The sequence below is a fragment of the Oncorhynchus mykiss genome, chromosome 17 (genome assembly GCF_013265735.2).
Source record: "Oncorhynchus mykiss isolate Arlee chromosome 17, USDA_OmykA_1.1, whole genome shotgun sequence".
Taxonomy (NCBI): domain Eukaryota; kingdom Metazoa; phylum Chordata; class Actinopteri; order Salmoniformes; family Salmonidae; genus Oncorhynchus; species Oncorhynchus mykiss.
In genome coordinates, this window is record NC_048581.1 from 79043763 (window position 1) to 79068432 (window position 24670).

Genomic DNA, 24670 nt, shown 5'->3' on the forward strand with positions numbered 1-24670 from the left:
TAACTTTCCAACACAACACAAGTCAAGGTAAGCTTTTGGTTTTACCAATTTATTGCCATCGGGCCCGCCGGTGTAATTGCTTACTGACTGTACACTTCCGTTACTGCATGATTGTAATGTGTTTACTAATGCATTAGTTCTATTAGCAAAGTAACTATGAAGTTACTTTAGCTAATATGGTGACAACGATGTAGGCTATGTGTAGCAGTTTGGCTTGGAAAGGTTCTCTCACCTGGTCACATACAACTGATGTGTTGTTCATTGAAGTCCACAAGCGAAGAGCTGAGAGGAGGAGAGCGCATGGGAGACGGAATACAATGTGGCTGCTATGAAAGTGAACTGTGTTTACGCGTGATCTGTGGTGTACTCATTCGATTCTGTTGAAAAACGTTTCTTATTAAACTGAAGCAAACAGAACAAAACTGAGATAAACATACCTGAATTTGTCCAATAGAAACTCTTGTTTGCAAATGTTGGACTAATGATAGGGAATTATCATGTAGTAGCCTAAACCTATCGCTGTTACATTGAACTGGGTGAATGAAATATGAATGTCAGTCATCCAATATGCTGTAATATGCTGTAAAAAAATGTATCCTCCCTCATCTTAAATGGCACTGACCTCCACTGACTGTATGTCATATACTGTATGTCAGGGCATGACAAAAATCAACTCATGTGCTAGTGACGGAACTATAGCGAAAACTTTTCCTAAGTGTTCGTGGCAATGTCCTGCTGGTGGTTTGGAGACGTCCATCATTCTGCAGTCTACTCTCTGACCTTCTGCCACCATCTTTTATACTCACCTCTCCACCTCTGTCTCTCTCGTCTGTCCTAAAAAATAACCCCTCCCCCAGAAAAATCACAGACCTGCTGCAGTACATCTGTGGACCCATAGGTGGCGCAGTCCCCAGTTTGAAAAACCCTGAACATAGAATGCAGTAATTAATTAGAATGCACTGCCCCAAACCACATCAGGGCTGCTCTGTCATTGAACAGTTCATTACCCACATACATCATTATTTGTTTTATCTTCTCTCTCTCTCTCTCTCTCTCTCTCTCTCTCTCTCTCTCTCTCTCTCTCTCTCTCTCTCTCTCTCTCTCTCTCTCTCTCTCTCTCTCTCTCTCTCTCTCTGTGTGTGTGTAGAGGGTTTAGGGTAGACTACCACAGCACGGTGATTTCATATAGTACTTCTCTCCCGCCCTGAGGCCAGACTAACTGGTAGGCTACCTGAGGCCAGACTAACTGGTAGGCTACCTGAGGCCAGACTAACTGGTAGGCTACCTGAGGCCAGACTAACTGGTAGGCTACCTGAGGCCAGACTAACTGGTAGGCTACCTGAGGCCAGACTAACTGGTAGGCTACCTGAGGCACAGACACTGTACCTGAGGCCAGACTAACTGGTAGGCTACCTGGGGCACAGACACTGTACCTGAGGCCAGACTAACTGGTCGGCTACCTGAGGCACAGACACTGTACCTGAGGCACAGGCACTGTACCTGAGGCCAGACTAACTGGTAGGCTACCTGAGGCCAGACTAACTGGTAGGCTACCTGGGGCACAGACACTGTACCTGAGGCCAGACTAACTGGTAGGCTACCTGGGGCACAGACACTGTACCTGAGGCCAGACTAACTGGTAGGCTACCTGAGGCACAGACACTGTACCTGAGGCCAGACTAACTGGTAGGCTACCTGGGGCACAGACACTGTACCTGAGGCCAGACTAACTGGTAGGCTACCTGAGGCACAGACACTGTACCTGAGGCCAGACTAACAGGTAGGCTACCTGAGGCACAGGCACTGTACCTGAGGCCAGACTAACTGGTCGGCTACCTGAGGCACAGACACTGTACCTGAGGCACAGGCACTGTACCTGAGGCCAGGCTACCTGAGGCACAGACACTGTACCTGAGGCCAGACTAACTGGTCGGCTACCTGAGGCACAGACACTGTACCTGAGGCCAGACTAACTGGTAGGCTACCTGAGGCACAGACACTGTACCTGAGGCCAGACTAACTGGTCGGCTACCTGAGGCACAGACACTGTACCTGAGGCACAGGCACTGTACCTGAGGCCAGACTAACTGGTAGGCTACCTGAGGCACAGACACTGTACCTGAGGCCAGACTAACTGGTAGGCTACCTGAGGCACAGACACTGTACCTGAGGCCAGACTAACTGGTCGGCTACCTGAGGCACAGACACTGTACCTGAGGCACAGGCACTGTACCTGAGGCCAGGCTACCTGAGGCACAGACACTGTACCTGAGGCCAGACTAACTGGTCGGCTACCTGAGTCACAGACACTGTACCTGAGGCCAGACTAACTGGTAGGCTACCTGAGGCACAGACACTGTACCTGAGGCCAGACTAACTGGTCGGCTACCTGAGGCACAGACACTGTACCTGAGGCACAGGCACTGTACCTGAGGCCAGACTAACTGGTAGGCTACCTGAGGCACAGACACTGTACCTGAGGCCAGACTAACTGGTAGGCTACCTGAGGCACAGACACTGTACCTGAGGCCAGACTAACTGGTCGGCTACCTGAGGCACAGACACTGTACCTGAGGCACAGGCACTGTACCTGAGGCCAGACTAACTGGTAGGCTACCTGAGGCACAGACACTGTACCTGAGGCCAGACTAACTGGTAGGCTACCTGAGGCACAGACACTGTACCTGAGGCCAGACTAACTGGTCGGCTACCTGAGGCACAGACACTGTACCTGAGGCACAGGCACTGTACCTGAGGCCAGACTAACTGGTAGGCTACCTGAGGCACAGACACTGTACCTGAGGCCAGACTAACTGGTAGGCTACCTGAGGCACAGACACTGTACCTGAGGCCAGACTAACTGGTCGGCTACCTGAGGCACAGACACTGTACCTGAGGCCAGACTAACTGGGAGGCTACCTGAGGCACAGACACTGTACCTGAGGCCAGACTAACTGGTCGGCTACCTGAGGCACAGACACTGTACCTGAGGCACAGGCACTGTACCTGAGGCCAGACTAACTGGTAGGCTACCTGAGGCACAGACACTGTACCTGAGGCCAGACTAACTGGTAGGCTACCTGAGGCACAGACACTGTACCTGAGGCCAGACTAACTGGTCGGCTACCTGAGGCACAGACACTGTACCTGAGGCACAGGCACTGTACCTGAGGCCAGACTAACTGGTAGGCTACCTGAGGCACAGACACTGTACCTGAGGCCAGACTAACTGGTAGGCTACCTGAGGCACAGACACTGTACCTGAGGCCAGACTAACTGGTCGGCTACCTGAGGCACAGACACTGTACCTGAGGCACAGGCACTGTACCTGAGGCCAGACTAACTGGTCGGCTACCTGAGGCACAGACACTGTACCTGAGGCACAGGCACTGTACCTGAGGCCAGACTAACTGGTAGGCTACCTGAGGCACAGACACTGTACCTGAGGCCAGACTAACTGGTAGGCTACCTGAGGCACAGACACTGTACCTGAGGCCAGACTAACTGGTCGGCTACCTGAGGCACAGACACTGTACCTGAGGCCAGACTAACTGGGAGGCTACCTGAGGCACAGACACTGTACCTGAGGCCAGACTAACTGGTCGGCTACCTGAGGCACAGACACTGTACCTGAGGCACAGGCACTGTACCTGAGGCCAGACTAACTGAGGCACAGACACTGTACCTGAGGCCAGACTAACTGGTCGGCTACCTGAGGCACAGACACTGTACCTGAGGCACAGGCACTGTACCTGAGGCCAGACTAACTGGTAGGCTACCTGAGGCACAGACACTGTACCTGAGGCCAGACTAACTGGTAGGCTACCTGAGGCACAGACACTGTACCTGAGGCCAGACTAACTGGTCGGCTACCTGAGGCACAGACACTGTACCTGAGGCACAGGCACTGTACCTGAGGCCAGGCTACCTGAGGCACAGACACTGTACCTGAGGCCAGACTAACTGGTCGGCTACCTGAGGCACAGACACTGTACCTGAGGCCAGACTAACTGGTCGGCTACCTGAGGCACAGACACTGTACCTGAGGCCAGACTAACTGGTCGGCTACCTGAGGCACAGACACTGTACCTGAGGCACAGGCACTGTACCTGAGGCCAGACTAACTGGTAGGCTACCTGAGGCACAGACACTGTACCTGAGGCCAGACTAACTGGTAGGCTACCTGAGGCACAGACACTGTACCTGAGGCCAGACTAACTGGTCGGCTACCTGAGGCACAGACACTGTACCTGAGGCACAGGCACTGTACCTGAGGCCAGACTAACTGGTAGGCTACCTGAGGCACAGACACTGTACCTGAGGCCAGACTAACTGGTAGGCTACCTGAGGCACAGACACTGTACCTGAGGCCAGACTAACTGGTCGGCTACCTGAGGCACAGACACTGTACCTGAGGCACAGGCACTGTACCTGAGGCCAGACTAACTGGTAGGCTACCTGAGGCACAGACACTGTACCTGAGGCCAGACTAACTGGTCGGCTACCTGAGGCACAGACACTGTACCTGAGGCACAGGCACTGTACCTGAGGCCAGACTAACTGGTAGGCTACCTGAGGCACAGACACTGTACCTGAGGCCAGACTAACTGGTAGGCTACCTGAGGCACAGACACTGTACCTGAGGCCAGACTAACTGGTCGGCTACCTGAGGCACAGACACTGTACCTGAGGCACAGGCACTGTACCTGAGGCCAGACTAACTGGTAGGCTACCTGAGGCACAGGCACTGTACCTGAGGCCAGACTAACTGGTAGGCTACCTGAGGCACAGGCACTGTACCTGAGACCAGACTAACTGGTCGGCTACCTGAGGCACAGAGTAAAGATGTATAGAAGCACCAGCAGCTGCAACACATTCATTTACAAGCTTAATTTCAAACTAGGATGTGGTGGAACTGCAGTAACTTCACAGTGAAACTGGGATCTCACGTACTAGTCGGAACTAGGAAACTCGTTGTAGAAACATGAGCTCAGAGTTTCCCACTTGAAAGTACCAGAATCAACAAATAAGAAGCTCTACGCAAATAACGTACAGTACATTTGAACTCAGATGTTATCATTATACCAATCAGAGCTGTCTGTGATACAGACTCCCTGGTCTCGCCCTGGCCATGCCTTTGTCTGCCTCTGCATTGTGTGAATACCAATGAGCACACTGACTGTTATCACCAAACCTAGACAGTGGCACACAGTAACATGCTGTTACGTTTATCTCCCTGACTTTGTTCACAGACAGAGAATGTGTTTTGCCACTGGGAAAAATACCTGTTTAACACTGCTAATAGATTCAATCCAGATTTATGATTTGATCAGGGTGTTAGAGGTGGGCTGAACTGTAGCTGTGTTGAGAAGTGTTAAGATTTATCTCGCTATCTAAAGGCATACACATCCAAATCTCTGTGTTTCATAAAACTGCCTATCCCTCCAAATAGGAATGGTTCTGGTAGTGTTTGTTTGTTGGGGTTAGAGATAAATCTCGAACTTGTAATCCTTTGGAGCCGTTTTGATCATAGACATAAGCCCACAATGTTCTCTTACTGAGGCTCAATTGTAATTCTCCCAGCCTCTCTTCATTTATGGGCTGTGCCTCTAACTGTCTGTTAGTCCTATGCTAAGTTTGTTTTCGGGGTTGACATGTTTTCCTCTTGGCCAGGCTTGAGCCAGCCCCCTTTCATTTCTTCCGATGTGGGGGCGAGCTTTCCAGGGACAAAGGATGAATATATAATGAATAGAAAGAGAGGGGTGGGATTGATATAAAGACTGTGTGTGTGTGTGTGTGTGTGTGTGTGTGCGTGTGCGTGTGCGTGTGTGTGTGTACATGTGTCTGCGCGAGAGAGAAAGCAAATGTATGACCATATTAGAGACACATATTTCCCTCAGCTTACACAAACAAATCCAATTCTGATAAACTCCCATATCTACTGGGTGAAATACCGCAGTGTGCCATCACAGCAGCAAGATTTGTGACCTGTTGCCACAAGAAAAGGGCAACCAGTGAAGCACAAACACCATTGCAAATAAACTATATTTATCTATCTATTTATTTTCCCTTTCATACTTGAACTATTTGCACATCGTTACAACACTGTACATAGCCATAATATGAAATTTGAAATGTCCTTTTAATATATATATATATATATATATAGAGAGAGAGAGAGAGAGAGAGAGAGAGAGAGAGAGAGAGAGAGAGAGAGAGAGAGAGAGAGAGAGAGAGAGAGAGAGAGAGAGAGAGAGAGAGAGAGAGAGAGAGAGAGAGAGAGAGAGAGAGAGAGAGAGAGAGAGAGAGAGAGAGAGAGAGAGAGAGAGAGAGAGAGAGAGAGTGTTTTGTTACAGGGACCAACACTACATCCAAGCGCCAAGAAAAATGGGAAAACAAGCTTCACATAGGAGAGTAGATTACTAAGTCAGTCTGTCTGTAGGATGTGGGATACATCTAACTACCTCTATCACCCCCCCAAACCCCCTCTCCCCTGGTGCTGCAGCACATGGTACGTTCCATTTAAAAGGGTGCATGTCATCTCTGTATGCGCTGGGTCCTCTCATAGAGCAGCTGCTCACAGCACATTCTCCTCGGCAGGAATACTCACTTTCCTTCTCCGTCTGCTGTATTTCATCTCTTTCTCTCACTCACTTTCTGTATTTGGCAAAACACACAAATCAGGGACAGGAGGATACTGACTGTATGCAGTAACAAGTAGACACACCATCGCTGTTCTGGCTGAACGGAGGGGAGATAAGACGAACTGGCTGCTGGCATTTTTATGTGTGAAGTAAACTGTGAGAGAAGAAGAGGCAGAGGAGGAGAAGAAGAAGAGAGAGGGAGAGAGAACGAGAGGGAGAGGGTATCAGTCTCTTCATCCCCTAATGCTCCACTTGACACCATGTTGCTCTGTGTGGGTTTGGTCCTCAGGGGAAAATCCTTAAAATGATGGAAGACAACAAGCAGCTGGCTCAGAGGATCGATGGGGCCATCCAGTCTGCCAGTCAGGAGGTAACCAACCTGCGCTCAGAGCTGTCGGCCACCAGCCGTAGACTGGCAGAGCTGGGGGCCAGCAGCCCCCCCTCGCCCCTGGTGAACAACCATCAGCACCACCACGACCATGACAGCCTCCGCTACCGGGGTGAGTTACACACAGTGTGTGTGTGTGTGTGTGTAGGGGAAGTATTTGAGGAATGCGTAACTCAACAATGGGATGACTAATCTCATTCCACCGTTCTTTTGCTAACTTATTCCTCCGTTGGAAAACTCACAGCACCCGGATAGAGATAGGGGAGTAGGAGAAGGGAACTAGGACAAGGAGGGGCTGGTCCTGGTCTGCTTTCCTAGGCAGCGGTGGAGACTGTGTGTTTCTCTGCTCCCCCTGGCTCTGGCTCCGTCCTGGCTCTCTCTCTGTCTGTGTTAGTCCGGAGAGAGGAGAGTTGCTGCCAGCTGCTCCAGCATGAGTTTGGCATCAGATCACATTGTCTTAAAGGGTGGAAATGTGGAAGCACGTGGTTGATCAGGATGATATGGTCATTGTCATGTTGCTTCATTCACATCATGGCAGGCAGTAGGAATTAGGCACTAGGCTGTAGGCAGCAGGTCCTCGGCACAAGGCAGTAGACACTAGGCAGTAGGCACTAGGCATTAGGCACTAGGCTGTAGGCAGCAGGTACTAGGCACAAGGCAGTAGGCACTAAGCAGTAGACACTAGGCTGTAGGCACTAGGCTGTAGGCAGTAGGCAGTAGGCACTAGGCAGTAGGCACTAGGCTGTAGGCAGCAGGTACTAGGCACAGGGCAGTAGGCACTAAGCAATAGACACTAGGCAGTAGACACTAGGCTGTAGGCCCTAGGCAGTGGGCGCTAGGCACTAAGCTGTAGGCACTAGGCAGTAGACACTAGGCTGTAGGCCCTAGGCAGTGGGCACTAGGCACTAAGCTGTAGGCACTAGGCAGTAGACACTAGGCTGTAGGCCCTAGGCAGTGGGCGCTAGGCACTTAGCAGTAGGCACTAGGCAGTAGACACTAGGCTGTAGGCCCTAGGCAGTGGGCGCTAGGCACTAAGCAATAGACACTAGGCTGTTGGCCCTAGGCAGTGGGCGCTAGGCACTAAGCAATAGACACTAAGCAGTAGACACTAGGCAGTAGACACTAGGCAGTAGGCACTAAGCTGTAGGCACTAGGCTGTAGGCCCTAGGCAGTGGGCGCTAGGCACTAAGCAATAGACACTAGGCTGTTGGCCCTAGGCAGTGGGCGCTAGGCACTAAGCAATAGACACTAGGCAGTAGACACTAGGCAGTAGACACTAGGCAGTAGGCACTAAGCTGTAGGCACTAGGCTGTAGGCCCTAGGCAGTAGGCACTAGGCAGCAGGCAGTGTCTCTTTGATCTTAGATGTAGTGTAGTCTACAGAGTAAGTGGCGTAGAGTTTCAGAGATTGTATGTTTGCTGAGATGGGTGTGATGGGATTTATGATAGTAGGATGATGTGAGTCTGATATTAAAGCTGCAATATGTCACTTTTTGGGCGACCCGACCAAATTCACATAGAAATGTTAGTTATAGATCTTTCAAGCAAGGGCCTCCCGAGTGGCGCAGCGGTCTAAGGCACTGCATCACAGTGCTAGAGGCACCCTGTTTCGAATGCAGGCTGTATCACAACTGGCCGTGATGGGGAGCCCCATAGGGAATCTGCCACAATTGGCCAGTGTCGTCTGGGTTTTTCCGGGGTAAGCCGTCATTGTAAAAAACAATTTGTTCTTAACTGACTTGCCTCGTTACATTTTTTTTTAAAAGGAAGCGGTAAATCTTATATGTACGCTATTTCTATACTCTATACCCGTTGTTATGTTTAGTTTATGTATATTTGACTTTCGGTTTTGTACACCAACTTGAAACAGTTGGAAATAGAATATATATCTTTAATGAAAATATATTTCACAGTGCTTTAGATGGAACAATGATTCCACACCATACATTGCTTGTTTTGTCAAATGATCTGAAATTAGAATTTTGTCAAATTTACCAGTCAAATTTTTCCAAGTTGGAAATGGTGGAGCGATCTCTGCATACAGCACCTTCAGCTTAACTTATCTATAGTGTCACTGAGAGATGGCGATTGTGAATGTCAACTATGTCAATGTCAGTTTGTAAGTAGTGGTGTCAGTTGGTGTTGGCTGTGTGTCTGTGAGGTGAGATCAGAGAGGAAGGCCTCGTAGCCTCAGACTGTTTGTGTTCTGTATCTTCCCACATGAAATAAAATACTAAAGTTTAATACAGAATACTACAGTACTTAATATAGAATTCTGTAGTAAACTTTAGTATACTGTAGAATTCAATACTACACAATGTAGTATCCCTCAATCATGTGTAGTACTTAGTATAGCATTTTGTAGAATACTTTAATAAATACTACAGTATATCTACACTTAAAAACACTGTAGTAAATATTACAGTATTTAATTTGCACATACCCTACTCAGTCCCCACACCCATATCCCATTTTGTGCCACCCGTAAGTGAAAAACCTACATGCCAAGTATAGACCATATATTGTGCTCCTTACAGGTAATAGAACAGAGCAGGAGCTCTGAACTCCACGTTCAGAACTCAGTCCTACCTACTGTATAGGTCATGTGTTCCTTTACTATTTCTACAGTAGGTTTCCTTTAGAAAGCCTCCCGCTTCTATATCAAATATAATATTACAATAGTAATGTCCACAAAAACACTACAGTAAAGTGAGCAAAAACACTACAGTAAACACTAGTATTTTTTAATTTGCGTTACTGAGTGTAGGTGCCATGGAGGAGGGGAACAGGGGGTATGGAGCTGACGGGTTTGTGATACCCCGTAGGTGGGTCTGTGTGTTGAGCAGATGGTAGAGATAGAGAGGCCCTCAGGGTTTAAAGCACAGAGTCGACTGGTCAGTGTGAAATGTTTGCCCAGCTCACCCTTGCTTCCTCTGCTCGACTCTGCTTGCCTAGTGGGTGGACACTGGATAGACTCTCTGTTTGAAGAGGTGTCATTAGCATGTTCTCACACCGAGTGGATGAGATGGTGGGCTCCTATCTGCTATCTGGCGGGCTGCTATCTGCTATCTGGGAGAGAGTCTGTTGTTGGGTTCAGAGCGTGATTCCCTGGCCTCTCACCCTCTTCAGTCATGCAGTGTTAACGGGGAACCTCAATTCCACATTCACACAGGCCTTTGCATCAGGGCAGTGATGTCATGCTTCCTGTTCCCCAGCTGGACAGTCGACAGGGCAGCCAGTCAGGTGACTGGAGTTATGTGAGGCTGTTTAGTCAAAACCCAAACAGAGACACACGTACAGGTAACTGCCAAAATAGAGTAAATGAGGGATACAAAGTATATTGAAATGCAGATGCTTCCACACAAGTGTGGTTCCTGAGTTAATTAATCAGTTAACATCCAATCATGCTTAGTGTCATGTATAAAAATTCCCAGTTGACCATTATTTTGGCTACCATGGCTAGAAGAAGAGATCTCAGTGACTTTGAAAGCGGGGGGTTTAAAAAGTGTGTGTGCGTGTACATGCATGTGTGTGTGTCAGTCACCAGATCTCAACCCAATTGAACACATATGGGAGATTCTGGAGAGGTGCCTGAGACAGTGATTTCCACCACCACCAACAAAACACCAAGTTATGGAATTTCTCGTGGAAGAATTGTGTCACAACTCCTCCAAAAGAGTTCCAGACACTTACTTGTAGAATGTATGCCAAGGTGCATTGAAGCTGTTCTGGCGGCTCGTGGTGGCCCAACGCCAGACGCTTTATGTTGGCGTTACCTTTATTTTGGCAGTTATCTATAACTCTTCCCCTACTGCATGCTAGGAAGGGAACTCAGTCACATAATCTCGCTCTGGAGGGAGAGGGGACCACAGAGCTGACCACTTATACTGTCTTTGTTAAAGGAAATCTTACACGATGAGGTTTAAGATTGTTCATGTGTGAGCCTTAGATTTCTATGATTTCTCCTCTTAGTGAAATTTCCCCTCTTAGTCAGAGGAGTTATCTGATAAATCAGCTTCAGCACTCAGTGGATTAAGAGATTAAGACTTCTTGAAGTGTGTTTCCTTCTCTATGTCAGGGTGTTTGTAAGCCTTGTCCTGAGCCGGATCAAGGCTAGCAAACAGACAAGACTTGTTAGTATGCACACACTGACTCCTGTAAATATATTCTGCTGTGAAGAAATGCCAGGACTTTTTACTGTGTTTCACCTCTGTGGGACCTCAATAACATCACTGACAGATGTCCAATAAAGCTATAAAACTAGAGCTCAATCTGGTTCCTTGCCCTTGGAATCTGCCCTTCTAAAACAAACCACTGGCTGGCAGTGACACAAGATTAAACCACCACTCGCCGGCCATGATGGCCCACAACTCTCCCTAACTTTGGACCTCCTCGGAAGTAGCATCAATGAAAGTGGCAGAAAAAACAGTGTGTGTGTGTACTGAATGGTAGTGAATTGGCACGCACGAACCAGCCTGTTTTGTGTTTGTGTTGACTGTGTTTCCTCCCCTGGTTCTATTCTACAGTACATATCTAGGGTAGGAGGCTGGGTCCACTGTGCAGCTGAATGTAACAAATGACCTGCCTCCTCTTATTCCAGATGCTGACACTGAAGTATTCATAATGGGGTGATGACACCTCGGCATGATTGGATACTATATTAATCCATCACTCGGATGTCCGCAATCTGTTTAGCATTTCTAAATGATTCTGATGTTCTACCGCCAATCGACTACATTACTGTCGCCCCTAATACGTGTCTGACTGGGGGGGAAAAGATGGTGTGAAATATTCGCCTCACACCCAATACATCTGAGCCAGTGGAGCAGTACCAGAAGGACCAAAATCAATGCACTGTAAGCCTGTTCCATTATGTATAGTTGGGGCTGATCAGTATCTTGCGTGCACTCATCACAGACTCATGGTAATCTGCCAATACAGTACTACTCCATAAAGCTCCTAAGACACCGCCGTAAAGAAGGCAGCCTTCAGTGTCTCATACGGTACGGAAGAGAGACACATCTGGTACAACAGGGGGAGATTACATCTCACTTATAACAGGCTGGATTGTGCTGAACACAAGAGGAAATAGTTGTAATATGAGCAGTATGTTTACTGGTTGGTGTGGCACCTCTCACAGGGAGAGGTCAGGGTCAAGGTTTGAGGTGAGGGATTTAGCTTTGTGTGTTTGCAGAGTTAGGTTTTGATCTGAGAGGGTTGTTGGTGGTCAGAGTTTTTAAGTGTTATGGTTCAATTGTAGGATTAGTGATGTGGTTGGACTGAAGGACACTCTCTTCACCCTACTGATGCATGGTAAGGATAGGTTAGAGAGGATTGTGGACTTGCAGCAGCTGAAAGACCTTTTTGGAAGTGCACATACTGTAGTCAGTTGGAAAGGGAATAAACTCCAACACTTCTTAATACAAAATAATGGATACTCAACTTCTTTCTTCAGATGAGGGAAGTCAAACTGTTTAGGGGTCATGCTGGTTTCTAGTACCTGCCGAGCCCTGTTAGGAAGACTACTTCTCCCCATCTGGCCTGAGTTTAGGTCTCAGCTCTCTCATTACCTCATGGTGCTCTAGAGCAGTTCTGGGATGGAGTAAGAGGAATATATGTACACACTAGGAAACCACTTAACTCAGTGAGAGGCTGGGAACAGAAAGCCCCACCTCACCCCCTCTCTCCATCTCTCTCTACCTCTCTCCTGGGACCACCCACCTTCCTGTTCACTCTCCACGTGCAGAGAAAGTACATCCTGTAGTGAGCCAGAACCTCCCCCTCCACCCTCTCCTCCCCTTCTCCCAGCCCTCCCCCAGCCACGCCCTGTCTGTGGCCAATGCAGCGGGAGAGGTACTGAGAGGTACTGCAGGTCACCCCCCCCCCCCCTCTCTCTCTTCCGCTCTACCCCTCCGCTCTCAATTCCATTCAATTCAAGGGGCTTTATTGACATGGGAAACATATGTTTACATTGCCAAAGCAAGTGAAATGGATAAAGAAAAGTGAAATAAACAATGTGAATGAAATGTAAACATTATACTCACAGAAGTTCCAAAAGAATAAAGACATTACAAATGTCATATTATGTCTACATACAGTGCTTTAGCGATGTGCAAATAGTTATAGTACAAAAGAGAAAATAAATAATGATGGGTTGTATTTACAATGGTGTTTGTTCTTCACTGGTTGCCCTTTTCTTGTAGCAACAGCTCACAAATCTTGATGCTCTGATTGCACACTTTGGTATTTCACCCAATAGATATGGGAGTTTATCAAAATTGGATTTGTTTTCAAATTCTTTGTGGGTCTGTCTAATCTGAGGGAAATATATGTCTCTAATTTAGGTCATACATTTGTCAGGGGTTTAGGATGTGCAGCTCAGTTTCCACCTCATTTGAAGAGTCTCCATTTGCATGAGAAGACTTTGCCTTTGTTTTTGTTTGTTTGTTTGTTTGTCAATTAGGGTATGCAGGGTTAATATGTGGTCTGACATACGGTAATTTGCTCAGTACATTGTTTTCACTGGGGAAATGTACAAGTCTGCTGTTAATGATAATGCAGAAGATTTTCCCAAGGTTACGGTTGACGCGTATCCCACGGTAGTTATTGCGGTCAAATTTGTCTCCACTTTTTTGGATTGGGGTCATCAGTCCTTGGTTCCAAATATTGGGGAAGATGCCAGAGCTGAGGATGATGTTAAAGAGTTTAAGTAGGGCCAATTGGAATTTGTGGTCTGTATATTTTATAATTTCATGTAGGATAGCATCAACACCACGAGTCTTTTTGGGTTGGAAGGTTTGTATTTTGTCCTGTATTTCATTCAATGTAATTGGAGAATCCAGTGAGTTCTGGCAGTGTTTAATAGCTGATTCCAAGATTTGTAATTGATCATATATAGTGCCTTCGGAAAGTATTCTGACCCCTTGACTTTTTCCACATTTTGTTACGTTACAGCTTTATTCTAAAATGGATTAAATAAAAAACAATCCTTGTCAATCCATATACAATATCCCATAATGACAAAGCGAAAACAGGTTTTTAGAAATGTTGTAAAGTGTATAAAAAAAGTATCTTATATACATAACTATTCAGACCCTTTGTTATGAGACTCAAAATTGTAGCTCAGGTGCATCCTGTTTACATTGGTGGCAGGTAGCCTAGTGGTTAAAGCGTTGGACTAGTAACCTGAAAGGTTGCAAGATCGAATCCCTGAGCTGTCAAGGTAAAAATCTGTCATTCTGCCCCTGAACAAGGCAGTTAACCCACTGTTCCTAGGCTGTCATTGAAAATAAGAATTTGTTCTTAACTGACTTGCCTAGTTAAATAAAGGTACAACATGTAATAAAAAATAAATGGATCATCCTTGAGATGTTTCCACAACTTGATTGGAGTCCACCTGTGGTAAATTCAGTTGATTGGACATGATTTATAAAGGCACACACCTGTCTATATAAAGTCCCACAGTTGACAGTGCATGTCAGAGCAAAAACCAAGCCATGAGGTCGAAGAAACAGGAAACAGGATTGTGTCGAGGCACAGATCTGGGAAGGGTACTAAAATATTTCTGCAGCATTGAAGGTCCCCAAGAACACCATCATTCTTAAATGAAAGAAGTTTGGAAAATTCAAGAATCTTAACGGAACAATGTACTTGAAGAAACTTTAAAAGTTTGTTATTTTACCAAATAGGGCTATCTTCTGTGTACCACCCCTACCTTGTCACAACACAACTGATTGGCACATTCAGAAGGAAATAAATTCAACAAGGCACACATGTTAATTGAAATGCATTCCAGGTGACTACCTCATGAAGCTGGTTGAGGGAATGCCAAAAGTGCGCAAAGTTGTCATCAAGGCAAAAGGTGGCTACTTTGAAGAATCTAAAATACAAAATATATTTTGAATTGGTTTAACACTATTTTGGTTACTAAACTCAGTAACAAAGAAATGTCCTCTAACTGTGAACTTAGTTTATTTTCAGAAAACCTAACATGTGTAAATATTTGTATGAACATAACAAGATTCAACAACTGAGACATAAACTGAACAAGTTCCACAGTCATGTGACTAACAGAAATGTAATAATGTGTCCCTGAACGAAGGGGGGTCAAAATCAAAAGTAACAGTCAGTATCTGGTGTGGCCACCAGCTGCATTAAGTATTACAGTGCATCTCCTCCTCATGGACTGCACCAGATTTGCCAGTTCTTGCTGTGATATGTTACACCACTCTTCCACCAAGGCACCTCCAAGTTCCCGACATTTCTGAGGGGAATGGCCCTAGCCCTGGATCCCGCTCCAGAGTACAGGCCTCTGTGTAATGCTCATTCCTTCGACGATAAACCCAAATTCGACCATCACCCCTGATGAGACAAACTGCAACTTGTCAGTGAAGAGCACTTTTTGCCAGTCCTGTCTGGTCCAGAATTGGTGGGTTTGTGCCCATAGGCAACGTTGTTGCCAGTGATATCTGGTGAGGACCTGCCTTACAACAGGCCTACAAGCCCTCAGTCCAGCCTCTCTCAGCCTATTGCGGACAGTCTGAGCACTGATGGAGGGATTGTGCATTCCTTGTGTAACTCGGGCAGTTGTTGTTGCCATCCTGTACCTGTCCCACAGGTGTGATGTTCGGATTTACCAATCCTGTGCAGGTGTTGTTGCATGTGGTCTGCCACTGCGAGGACGATCAGCTGTCCGTCCTGTCTCCCTGTAGCACTGTCTTAGGCGTCTCACAGTAAGGACATTGCAATTTATTGTCCTGGCCACATTTGCATTCCTCATGCCTCCTTGCAGCATGCCTAAGATTTTTATTTTATTTTTTATTTGACCTTTATTTAACCAGGTAGGCCAGTTGAGAACAAGTTCTCATTTACAACTGAGACCTGGCCAAGATAAAGCAAAGCTGTGTGACACAAGCAACAACACAGAGTTACACATGGAGTAAAACAAACATACAGTCAATAACGCAATAGAAAAAGTATATATACAGTGTATGCAAATGGAATAAGGAGGTAAGGCAATAATTAGGCCATGGTTGCGAAGTAATTACAATTGAGCAAATTAACACTGGAGTGATAGATGTGCAGATGATGATGTGCAAGAAAAAAGTTAATAAAAACAATATGGGGATGAGGTAGGTAGTAGGATGGGCTATTTACAGATGGGCTGTGTACAGCTGCAGCAATCGGTAAGCTGCTCAGATAGCTGATGCTTGAAGTTAGTGAGGGAGATCTAAGTCTCCAACTTCATTGATTTTTCCAATTGGTTCCAGTCATTGGCAGCAGAGAACTGGATGGAAAGGCGGCCAAAGGAGGTGTTGGCTTTGGGGATGACCAGTGAGATATACCTGCTGAAGCGCGTGCTACCGGTGGGTGTTGTTATGGTGACTAGTGAGCTGAGATAAGGCAGAGATTTATCTAGCAAAGACTTATAGATGACCTGGAGCCAGTGGGTCTGGTGACGAATATGTAGCGAGGGCCAACCAACGAGAGCATACAGGTCGCAGTGCTGGGTAGTATATGGGGCTTTGGTGACGAAACAGATGGCACGGTGATAGACTGCATCCAGTTTGCTGAGAAGAGTGTTGGAGGCTATTTTGTTAATGACATTTCCGAAGTCAAGGATCAGTAGTATAGTAAGTTTTATGATAGTATGTTTGTCATCGTGAGTGAAGGAGGCTTTGTTGCAAAATAGGAAGCAGATTCTAGATTTAATTTAGGATTGGAGATGTTTAACATGAGTCTGGAAGGAGAGTTTACAGTCTAACCAGACACCTAGGTTTTTGTAGTTGTCCACATATTCTAAGTCAGAACCGTCCAGAGTAGTGATGCTAGTCGGGCGGGCGGGTGCGAGCAGCGATCGGTTGAAAAGCATGCATTCAGTTTTAATGGTATTTAAGAGCAGTTGGAGGCCATGGAAGGAGTGTTGTATGGCACTGAAGCTTGTTTGGAGGTTTGTTACCTCTTTGGGATCGGTGTCCCGCTAGCGTTCCACTACGACAACATCCGGTGAAATTGGTGAGCGAGAAATTCAAAATACAAAACTCGTAATATTAAATATTCATGAAAAGTGTCTTACATCGTTTAAAAGCGTAACTTCTTGTTAAAACCTCTTAGGGCTAGGGGGCAGTGTTCTGAAGTTCGGATAAATGACGTGCCCATGGTAAACTTCTGACTGGTACTGTATGTTGATGCAATATTTCAGTTTTTTATTTTTAATTAGCATAAAATTCTAAAAACCTGTTTTTGCTTTGTCATTATGCAGTATTGTGTGTGGATTGATGAGGGAAAAAAACATTTGAATCAATATTAGAATAAGGCTGTATCGTAACAAAATGTGGAAAAAGTCAAGGGGTCTGAATACTTTCCGAATGCACTACATATGGTTTTAGCTGTTTGTTCATTGTTGTAGTACCAAAAAGACTGGAGAAGTGGTTTATCCACATATCTCTGTTTTGGATAGATAACTCTTCATGTGGTTGTTTGTTTAGCGTGTTCCAATTTTCCCAGAAGTGGTTCGATTCTATGGAATCTTACTCTCTCTATCTACCCCCTCCTCTCTCCCTCTCTCTCTTTACCACCCCCCCCCCTCTCTCTCAAGAGGGAAGGCTATTCATTCCTTCATCAGAGAGCTCCAGGTCCACTACTAGTCAAGCCCGAGGCAGTGGGGCAGTGAGGCAGTGGGACAGTGAGGCACCATTCCACTAGGGAGGAATGGGAGCTGGACCCCTATGATGTTGGCCATGGCCTTGTACAAAGAGAGAGAGAGATGAAGGTTGAAGAGCTAGCATCTCAGTACACTTTCTTTTTGAGAATTACAGGAACACCATACTCAGAGTTTAATGAATTGGAAATAGAAGAAATTGGATTTTGCTGCAATAATTCAATTGAACTTCAGATTTCATGTGTAGAATATAGGTCTGACAAAACCAATTGCACACATGCAGTTTAGTGTGTCCCTTGACTAGACTAGTATGATTTGTGTTTACATAGTCAGCCATTGTTCTACAGTGCCTGGCAGAGGCTTGTAATGCACAAGGACCTCATTGTCGTCTGTCTGTCTCCTCTGTGCTCTGTTAATAAGGCTAGGCCTGGTAATGAGTCCACTGAGACAGAGCCAGGCACGTTGCAGACAGACAGGCCGGTATCAGTGTGAACAGTAGGACCATGCAAACGGATGGAGTAACTATAAGATGTTTTAGGTATTTTCAGGAGGAAGCCGGCTTGGTGCAAGTTTCTGTTTAATTTCATGTAGGGAAAGTCAAGAAATGAGAAATGGTGATTATGTTGAAATTTTGTTTTCAGTTGAAGGTCGGGGTTGACAAGGCGTAGGGTTTAGTGAAAGGGATAGTGAAGTGGTGTAATGTTTGGGATTTCATTGGGGTCAAAAGAACCTAATGAAAAGTGACCTACGCTTGTTTTGGGATTGATGATTTCGGAAAACTAGGACGGTCAGAAAGGTTCCCCTCTTTCTACCTGGTGAGGAGTCACACCTCTCCCTCTGGGGCCCTGTCTTCCCTGCCTGGTGAGGGGCCACACCTCTCCCTCTGGGGCCCTGCCTGGTGAGGGGCCACACCTCTCTGTTAGGGGCCCTGCCTGCCCTGCCTGGTGAGGGACCACACCTCTCCCTCTGGGGCCCTGCCTGCCCTGCCTGGTGAGGGACCACACATCTCCCTCTGGGGCCCTGCCTGCCCTGCCTGGTGAGGGGCCACACCTCTCCATCTGGGGCCTACCTGCCCTGCCTGGTGGTGCAGCTGGTGACGGTGGCTCTTCTCTGCAGCTGGGCAGCAGATGGCCTCGGTGGCGACGGTAGGCAGACGATGACATGAACTGTCCTTTTAATGGGACCGGCTAAGGCAGGCAGTGGAGCAGAACCAGGAAGGGAGCGAGAGAGGCGCGGGCAGGGAGAGAGATGCCAGCTTTATGACAGGGTACAACTGAGGAGACACACTGAGCCCATCTGAAACTTTCACATATTGGACTTGGAAGTCAGAGAAAGTCAGTTCAAGGAGAAACCAATAGTGTTTTTAACCATGAAAATAACTATTTCATGGATTCCTTCCCATTGTGATGCTGTTGTTGCTATAGTTGAAGAAGTGATACTATTGTTGCTATGGTTGAAGCAGTGATGGTATTGTTAACACGGTTTAAGTAGTGATGATATTGTTAATTGGTTGAAGCAGTGATTATATTGTTGCTATGATTGAAGCAGTGATGGTATTGTTGCTATGGCTGAAGCAGTGATGATATTGTTGCTATGATTGAAGCAGTGTTATATTGTTGCTATGGTTGAAGCAGCAATGATATTGTTGCTATGGTTGAAGCAGTGATGATATTGTTGCTATGGTTGAAGCAGTGATGATATTGTTGCTATGGTTGAAGCAGTGATGGCAATGTTGCTGTGGTTGAAGCAGTGATGGCAATGTTGCTGTGGTTGAAGCAGTGATGATATTGTTAATATGGTTGAAGCAGTGCTGATATTGTTGCTATGGTTGAAGCAGTGATGGCAATGTTGCTGTGGTTGAAGCAGTGATGATATTGTTAATATGGTTGAAGCAGTGATTATATTGTTGCTATGGTTGAAGCAGTGATGGTATTGTTGCTGTGGTTGAAGCAGCAATGATATTGTTGCTATGGTTGAAGCAGTGATGGTATTGTTAAAATGGTTAAAGCAAAGATGGCATTGTTGCTATGGTTGAATCAGTACTGATATTGTTGCCATGGTTGAAGCAGTGAAGGTATTGTTGCTATGGTTGAAGCAGTGAGGATATTGTATCTATGGTTGAAGCAGTGATGAATTTGTTAACATGGTTAAAACAGTGATGATATTGTTGCTATGGTTGAAGCCGTGAGGATATTGTATCTATGGTTGAAGCAGTGATGATATTGTTGCTATGGTTGAAGCAGTGATGGTGTTGTTAATATGGTTGAAGCAGTGATGATATTGTATCTATGGTTGAAGCAGTGATGAATTTGTTAACATGGTTGAAGCAGTGATGATATTGTTGCAAAGGTTGAAGCAGTGATGGTATTGTTAAAATGGTTGAAGCAGTGATGGTAATGTTGCTATGGTTGAAGCAGTGATGGTATTGTTAAAATGGTTGAAGCAGTGATGGTAATGTTGCTATGGTTGAAGCAGTGATGGTAATGTTGCTATGGTTGAAGCAGTGATGGTATTGTTAAAATGGTTGAAGCAGTGATGGTAATGTTGCTATGGTTGAAGCAGTGATGGTAATGTTGCTATGGTTGAAGCAGTGATGGTATTGTTAAAATGGTTGAAGCAGTGATGGTAATGTTGCTATGGTTGAAGCAGTGATGGTATTGTTAAAATGTTTGAAGCAGTGATGATATTGTTAATATGGTTGAAGCAGTGATGATATTAACATGGTTGAAGCAGTGATGATATTGTTGCTATGGTTGAAGCAGTGATGATATTGTTGCTATGGTTGAAGCAGTGATGATATTGTTGCTATGGTTGAAGCAGTGATTATATTGTATCTATGGTTGAAGCAGTGATGATATTGTTGCTATGGTTGAAGCAGTGATTATATTGTATCTATGGTTGAAGCAGTGATGATATTGTTAATATGGTTGAAACAGTGATGATATTGTTAAAATAGTTGAAGCAGTGATGGTATTGTTGCTATGGTTGAATCAGTGATGGTATTGATAACATTGTCGAAGCAGTGATGGTATTGTTGCTATGGCTGAAGCAGTGATGATATTGTTGCTATGATTGAAGCAGTGTTATATTGTTGCTATGGTTGAAGCAGCAATGATATTGTTGCTATGGTTGAAGCAGTGATGATATTGTTGCTATGGTTGAAGCAGTGATGATATTGTTGCTATGGTTGAAGCAGTGATGATATTGTTGCTATGGTTGAAGCAGTGATGATATTGTTGCTATGGTTGAAGCAGTGATGGCAATGTTGCTTTGGTTGAAGCAGTGATGGCAATGTTGCTGTGGTTGAAGCAGTGATGATATTGTTAATATGGTTGAAGCAGTGCTGATATTGTTGCTATGGTTGAAGCAGTGATGGCAATGTTGCTGTGGTTGAAGCAGTGATGATATTGTTAATATGGTTGAAGCAGTGATTATATTGTTGCTATGGTTGAAGCAGTGATGGTATTGTTGCTGTGGTTGAAGCAGCAATGATATTGTTGCTATGGTTGAAGCAGTGATGGTATTGTTAAAATGGTTAAAGCAAAGATGGCATTGTTGCTATGGTTGAATCAGTACTGATATTGTTGCCATGGTTGAAGCAGTGAAGGTATTGTTGCTATGGTTGAAGCAGTGAGGATATTGTATCTATGGTTGAAGCAGTGATGAATTTGTTAACATGGTTGAAACAGTGATGATATTGTTGCTATGGTTGAAGCAGTGAGGATATTGTATCTATGGTTGAAGCAGTGATGATATTGTTGCTATGGTTGAAGCAGTGAGGATATTGTATCTATGGTTGAAGCAGTGATGATATTGTTGCTATGGTTGAAGCAGTGATGGTGTTGTTAATATGGTTGAAGCAGTGATGATATTTTATCTATGGTTGAAGCAGTGATGAATTTGTTAACATGGTTGAAGCAGTGATGATATTGTTGCAAAGGTTGATGCAGTGATGGTAATGTTGCTATGGTTGAAGCAGTGATGGTAATGTTGCTATGGTTGAAGCAGTGATGGTAATGTTGCTATGGTTGAAGCAGTGATGGTATTGTTAAAATGGTTGAAGCAGTGATGGTAATGTTGCTATGGTTGAAGCAGTGATGGTATTGTTGCTGTGGTTGAAGCAGTGATGGTATTGTTAAAATGGTTGAAGCAGTGATGGTAATGTTGCTATGGTTGAAGCAGTGATGGTATTGTTAAAATGTTTGAAGCAGTGATGATATTGTTAATATGGTTGAAGCAGTGATGATATTAACATGGTTGAAGCAGTGATGATATTGTTGCTATGGTTGCAGCAGTGATGATATTGTTGCTATGGTTGAAGCAGTGATGATATTGTTGCTATGGTTGAAACAGTGATTATATTGTATCTATGGTTGAAGCAGTGATGATATTGTTGCTATGGTTGAAGCAGTGATTATATTGTATCTATGGTTGAAGCAGTGATGATATTGTTAATATGGTTGAAACAGTGATGATATTGTTAAAATAGTTGAAGCAGTGATGGTATTGTTGCTATGGTTGAATCAGTGATGGTATTGATAACATTGTCGAAGCAGTGATGGTATTGTTGCTAAGGTTAAAGCAGTGATGGTATTGTTGCTATGGTTGAATCAGTACTGATATTGTTGCCATGGTTGAAGCAGTGATGATATTGTTGCTATGATTGAATCAGTACTTATATTGTTGCCATGGTTGAAGCAGTGATGATATTGTTGCTATGATTGAAGCAGTGATGATATTGTATCTATGGTTGAAGCAGTGATGATATTGTTAATATGGTTGAAACAGTGATGATATTGTTAAAATAGTTGAAGCAGTGATGGTATTGTTGCTATGGTTGAATCAGTGATGATATTGTTGCTATGGTTGAAGCAGTGATGGTATTGTTGCTATGGTTGAATCAGTGATGATATTGTTGCTATGGTTGAATCAGTGATGATATTGTTGCTATGATTTAAGCAGTGATGGTATTGTTGCTATGGTTGAAGCAGTGATGATATTGTATCTATGGTTGAAGCAGTGATGATATTGTTAATATGGTTGAAACAGTGATGATATTGTTAAAATAGTTGAAGCAGTGATGGTATTGTATCTATGGTTGAAGCAGTGATGGTATTGTATCTATGGTTGAAGCAGTGATGATATTGTTGCTATGATTGAAGCAGTGATGATATTGTTGCTATGATTGAAGCAGTGATGATATTGTATCTATGGTTGAAGCAGTGATGATATTGTTAATATGGTTGAAACAGTGATGATATTGTTAAAATAGTTGAAGCAGTGATGGTATTGTTGCTATGGTTGAATCAGTGATGATATTGTTGCTATGGTTGAAGCAGTGATGGTATTGTTGCTATGGTTGAATCAGTGATGATATTGTTGCTATGGTTGAATCAGTGATGATATTGTTGCTATGATTTAAGCAGTGATGGTATTGTTGCTATGGTTGAAGCAGTGATGATATTGTATCTATGGTTGAAGCAGTGATGATATTGTTAATATGGTTGAAACAGTGATGATATTGTTAAAATAGTTGAAGCAGTGATGGTATTGTATCTATGGTTGAAGCAGTGATGGTATTGTATCTATGGTTGAAGCAGTGATGATATTGTTGCTATGATTGAAGCAGTGATGATATTGTTGCTATGATTGAAGCAGTGATGGTATTGTATCTATGGTTGAAGCAGTGATGATATTGTTGCTATGATTGAAGCAGTGATGATATTGTATCTATGGTTGAAGCAGTGATGATATTGTTAATATGGTTGAAACAGTGATGATATTGTTAAAATAGTTGAAGCAGTGATGGTATTGTTGCTATGGTTGAATCAGTGATGATATTGTTGCTATGGTTGAAGCAGTGATGGTATTGTTGCTATGGTTGAATCAGTGATGATATTGTTGCTATGGTTGAATCAGTGATGATATTGTTGCTATGATTTAAGCAGTGATGGTATTGTTGCTATGGTTGAAGCAGTGATGATATTGTATCTATGGTTGAAGCAGTGATGATATTGTTAATATGGTTGAAACAGTGATGATATTGTTAAAATAGTTGAAGCAGTGATGGTATTGTATCTATGGTTGAAGCAGTGATGGTATTGTATCTATGGTTGAAGCAGTGATGATATTGTTGCTATGGTTGAAGCAGTGATTATATTGTATCTATGGTTGAAGCAGTGATGATATTGTTGCTATGGTTGAAACAGCGATGATATTGTTGCTATGGTTGAAGCAGTGATGATATTGTTGCTATGGTTGAAGCAGTGATGATATTGTATCTATGGTTGAAGCAGTGATGATATTGTTAATATGGTTGAAACAGTGATGATATTGTTAAAATAGTTGAAGCAGTGATGGTATTGTTGCTATGATTGAAGCAGTGATGATATTGTTGCTATGATTGAAGCAGTGATGGTATTGTTGCTATGGTTGAATCAGTGATGATATTGTTGCTATGGTTGAAGCAGTGATTATATTGTATCTATGGTTGAAGCAGTGATGATATTGTTGCTATGGTTGAAACAGCGATGATATTGTTGCTATGGTTGAAGCAGTGATGATATTGTTGCTATGGTTGAAGCAGTGATGATATTGTATCTATGGTTGAAGCAGTGATGATATTGTTAATATGGTTGAAACAGTGATGATATTGTTAAAATAGTTGAAGCAGTGATGATATTGTTGCTATGGTTGAAGCAGTGATGATATTGTATCTATGGTTGAAGCAGTGATGATATTGTTAATATGGTTGAAACGGTGATGATATTGTTAAAATAGTTGAAGCAGTGATGGTATTGTTGCTATGGTTGAATCAGTGATGGTATTGATAACATTGTCGAAGCAGTGATGGTATTGTTGCTAAGGTTAAAGCAGTGATGGTATTGTTGCTATGGTTGAATCAGTACTGATATTGTTGCCATGGTTGAAGCAGTGATGATATTGTTGCAAAGGTTGAAGCAGTGATGGTAATGTTGCT

General features: G+C 44.4%; 1 protein-coding gene across 8 annotated transcripts in view; it reads left to right on the forward strand.

The window, feature by feature from the left end:
- Positions 1–24670, forward strand: part of LOC110494640 (kazrin) — a 246870-nt gene that overhangs the window by 90675 nt on the left and 131525 nt on the right. For all 8 annotated transcript variants that reach the window (XR_005036681.1, XR_002469301.2, XR_005036683.1 and 5 more), the window contains exon 3: positions 6934–7144. Coding sequence is in view for 4 of the 8 variants with exons in the window: in XM_021569878.2 (XP_021425553.2) it covers positions 6934–7144 (211 nt within the window). In the remaining 4 variants the exon portion in view is untranslated. The remainder of the gene's footprint in view (positions 1–6933; positions 7145–24670) is intronic.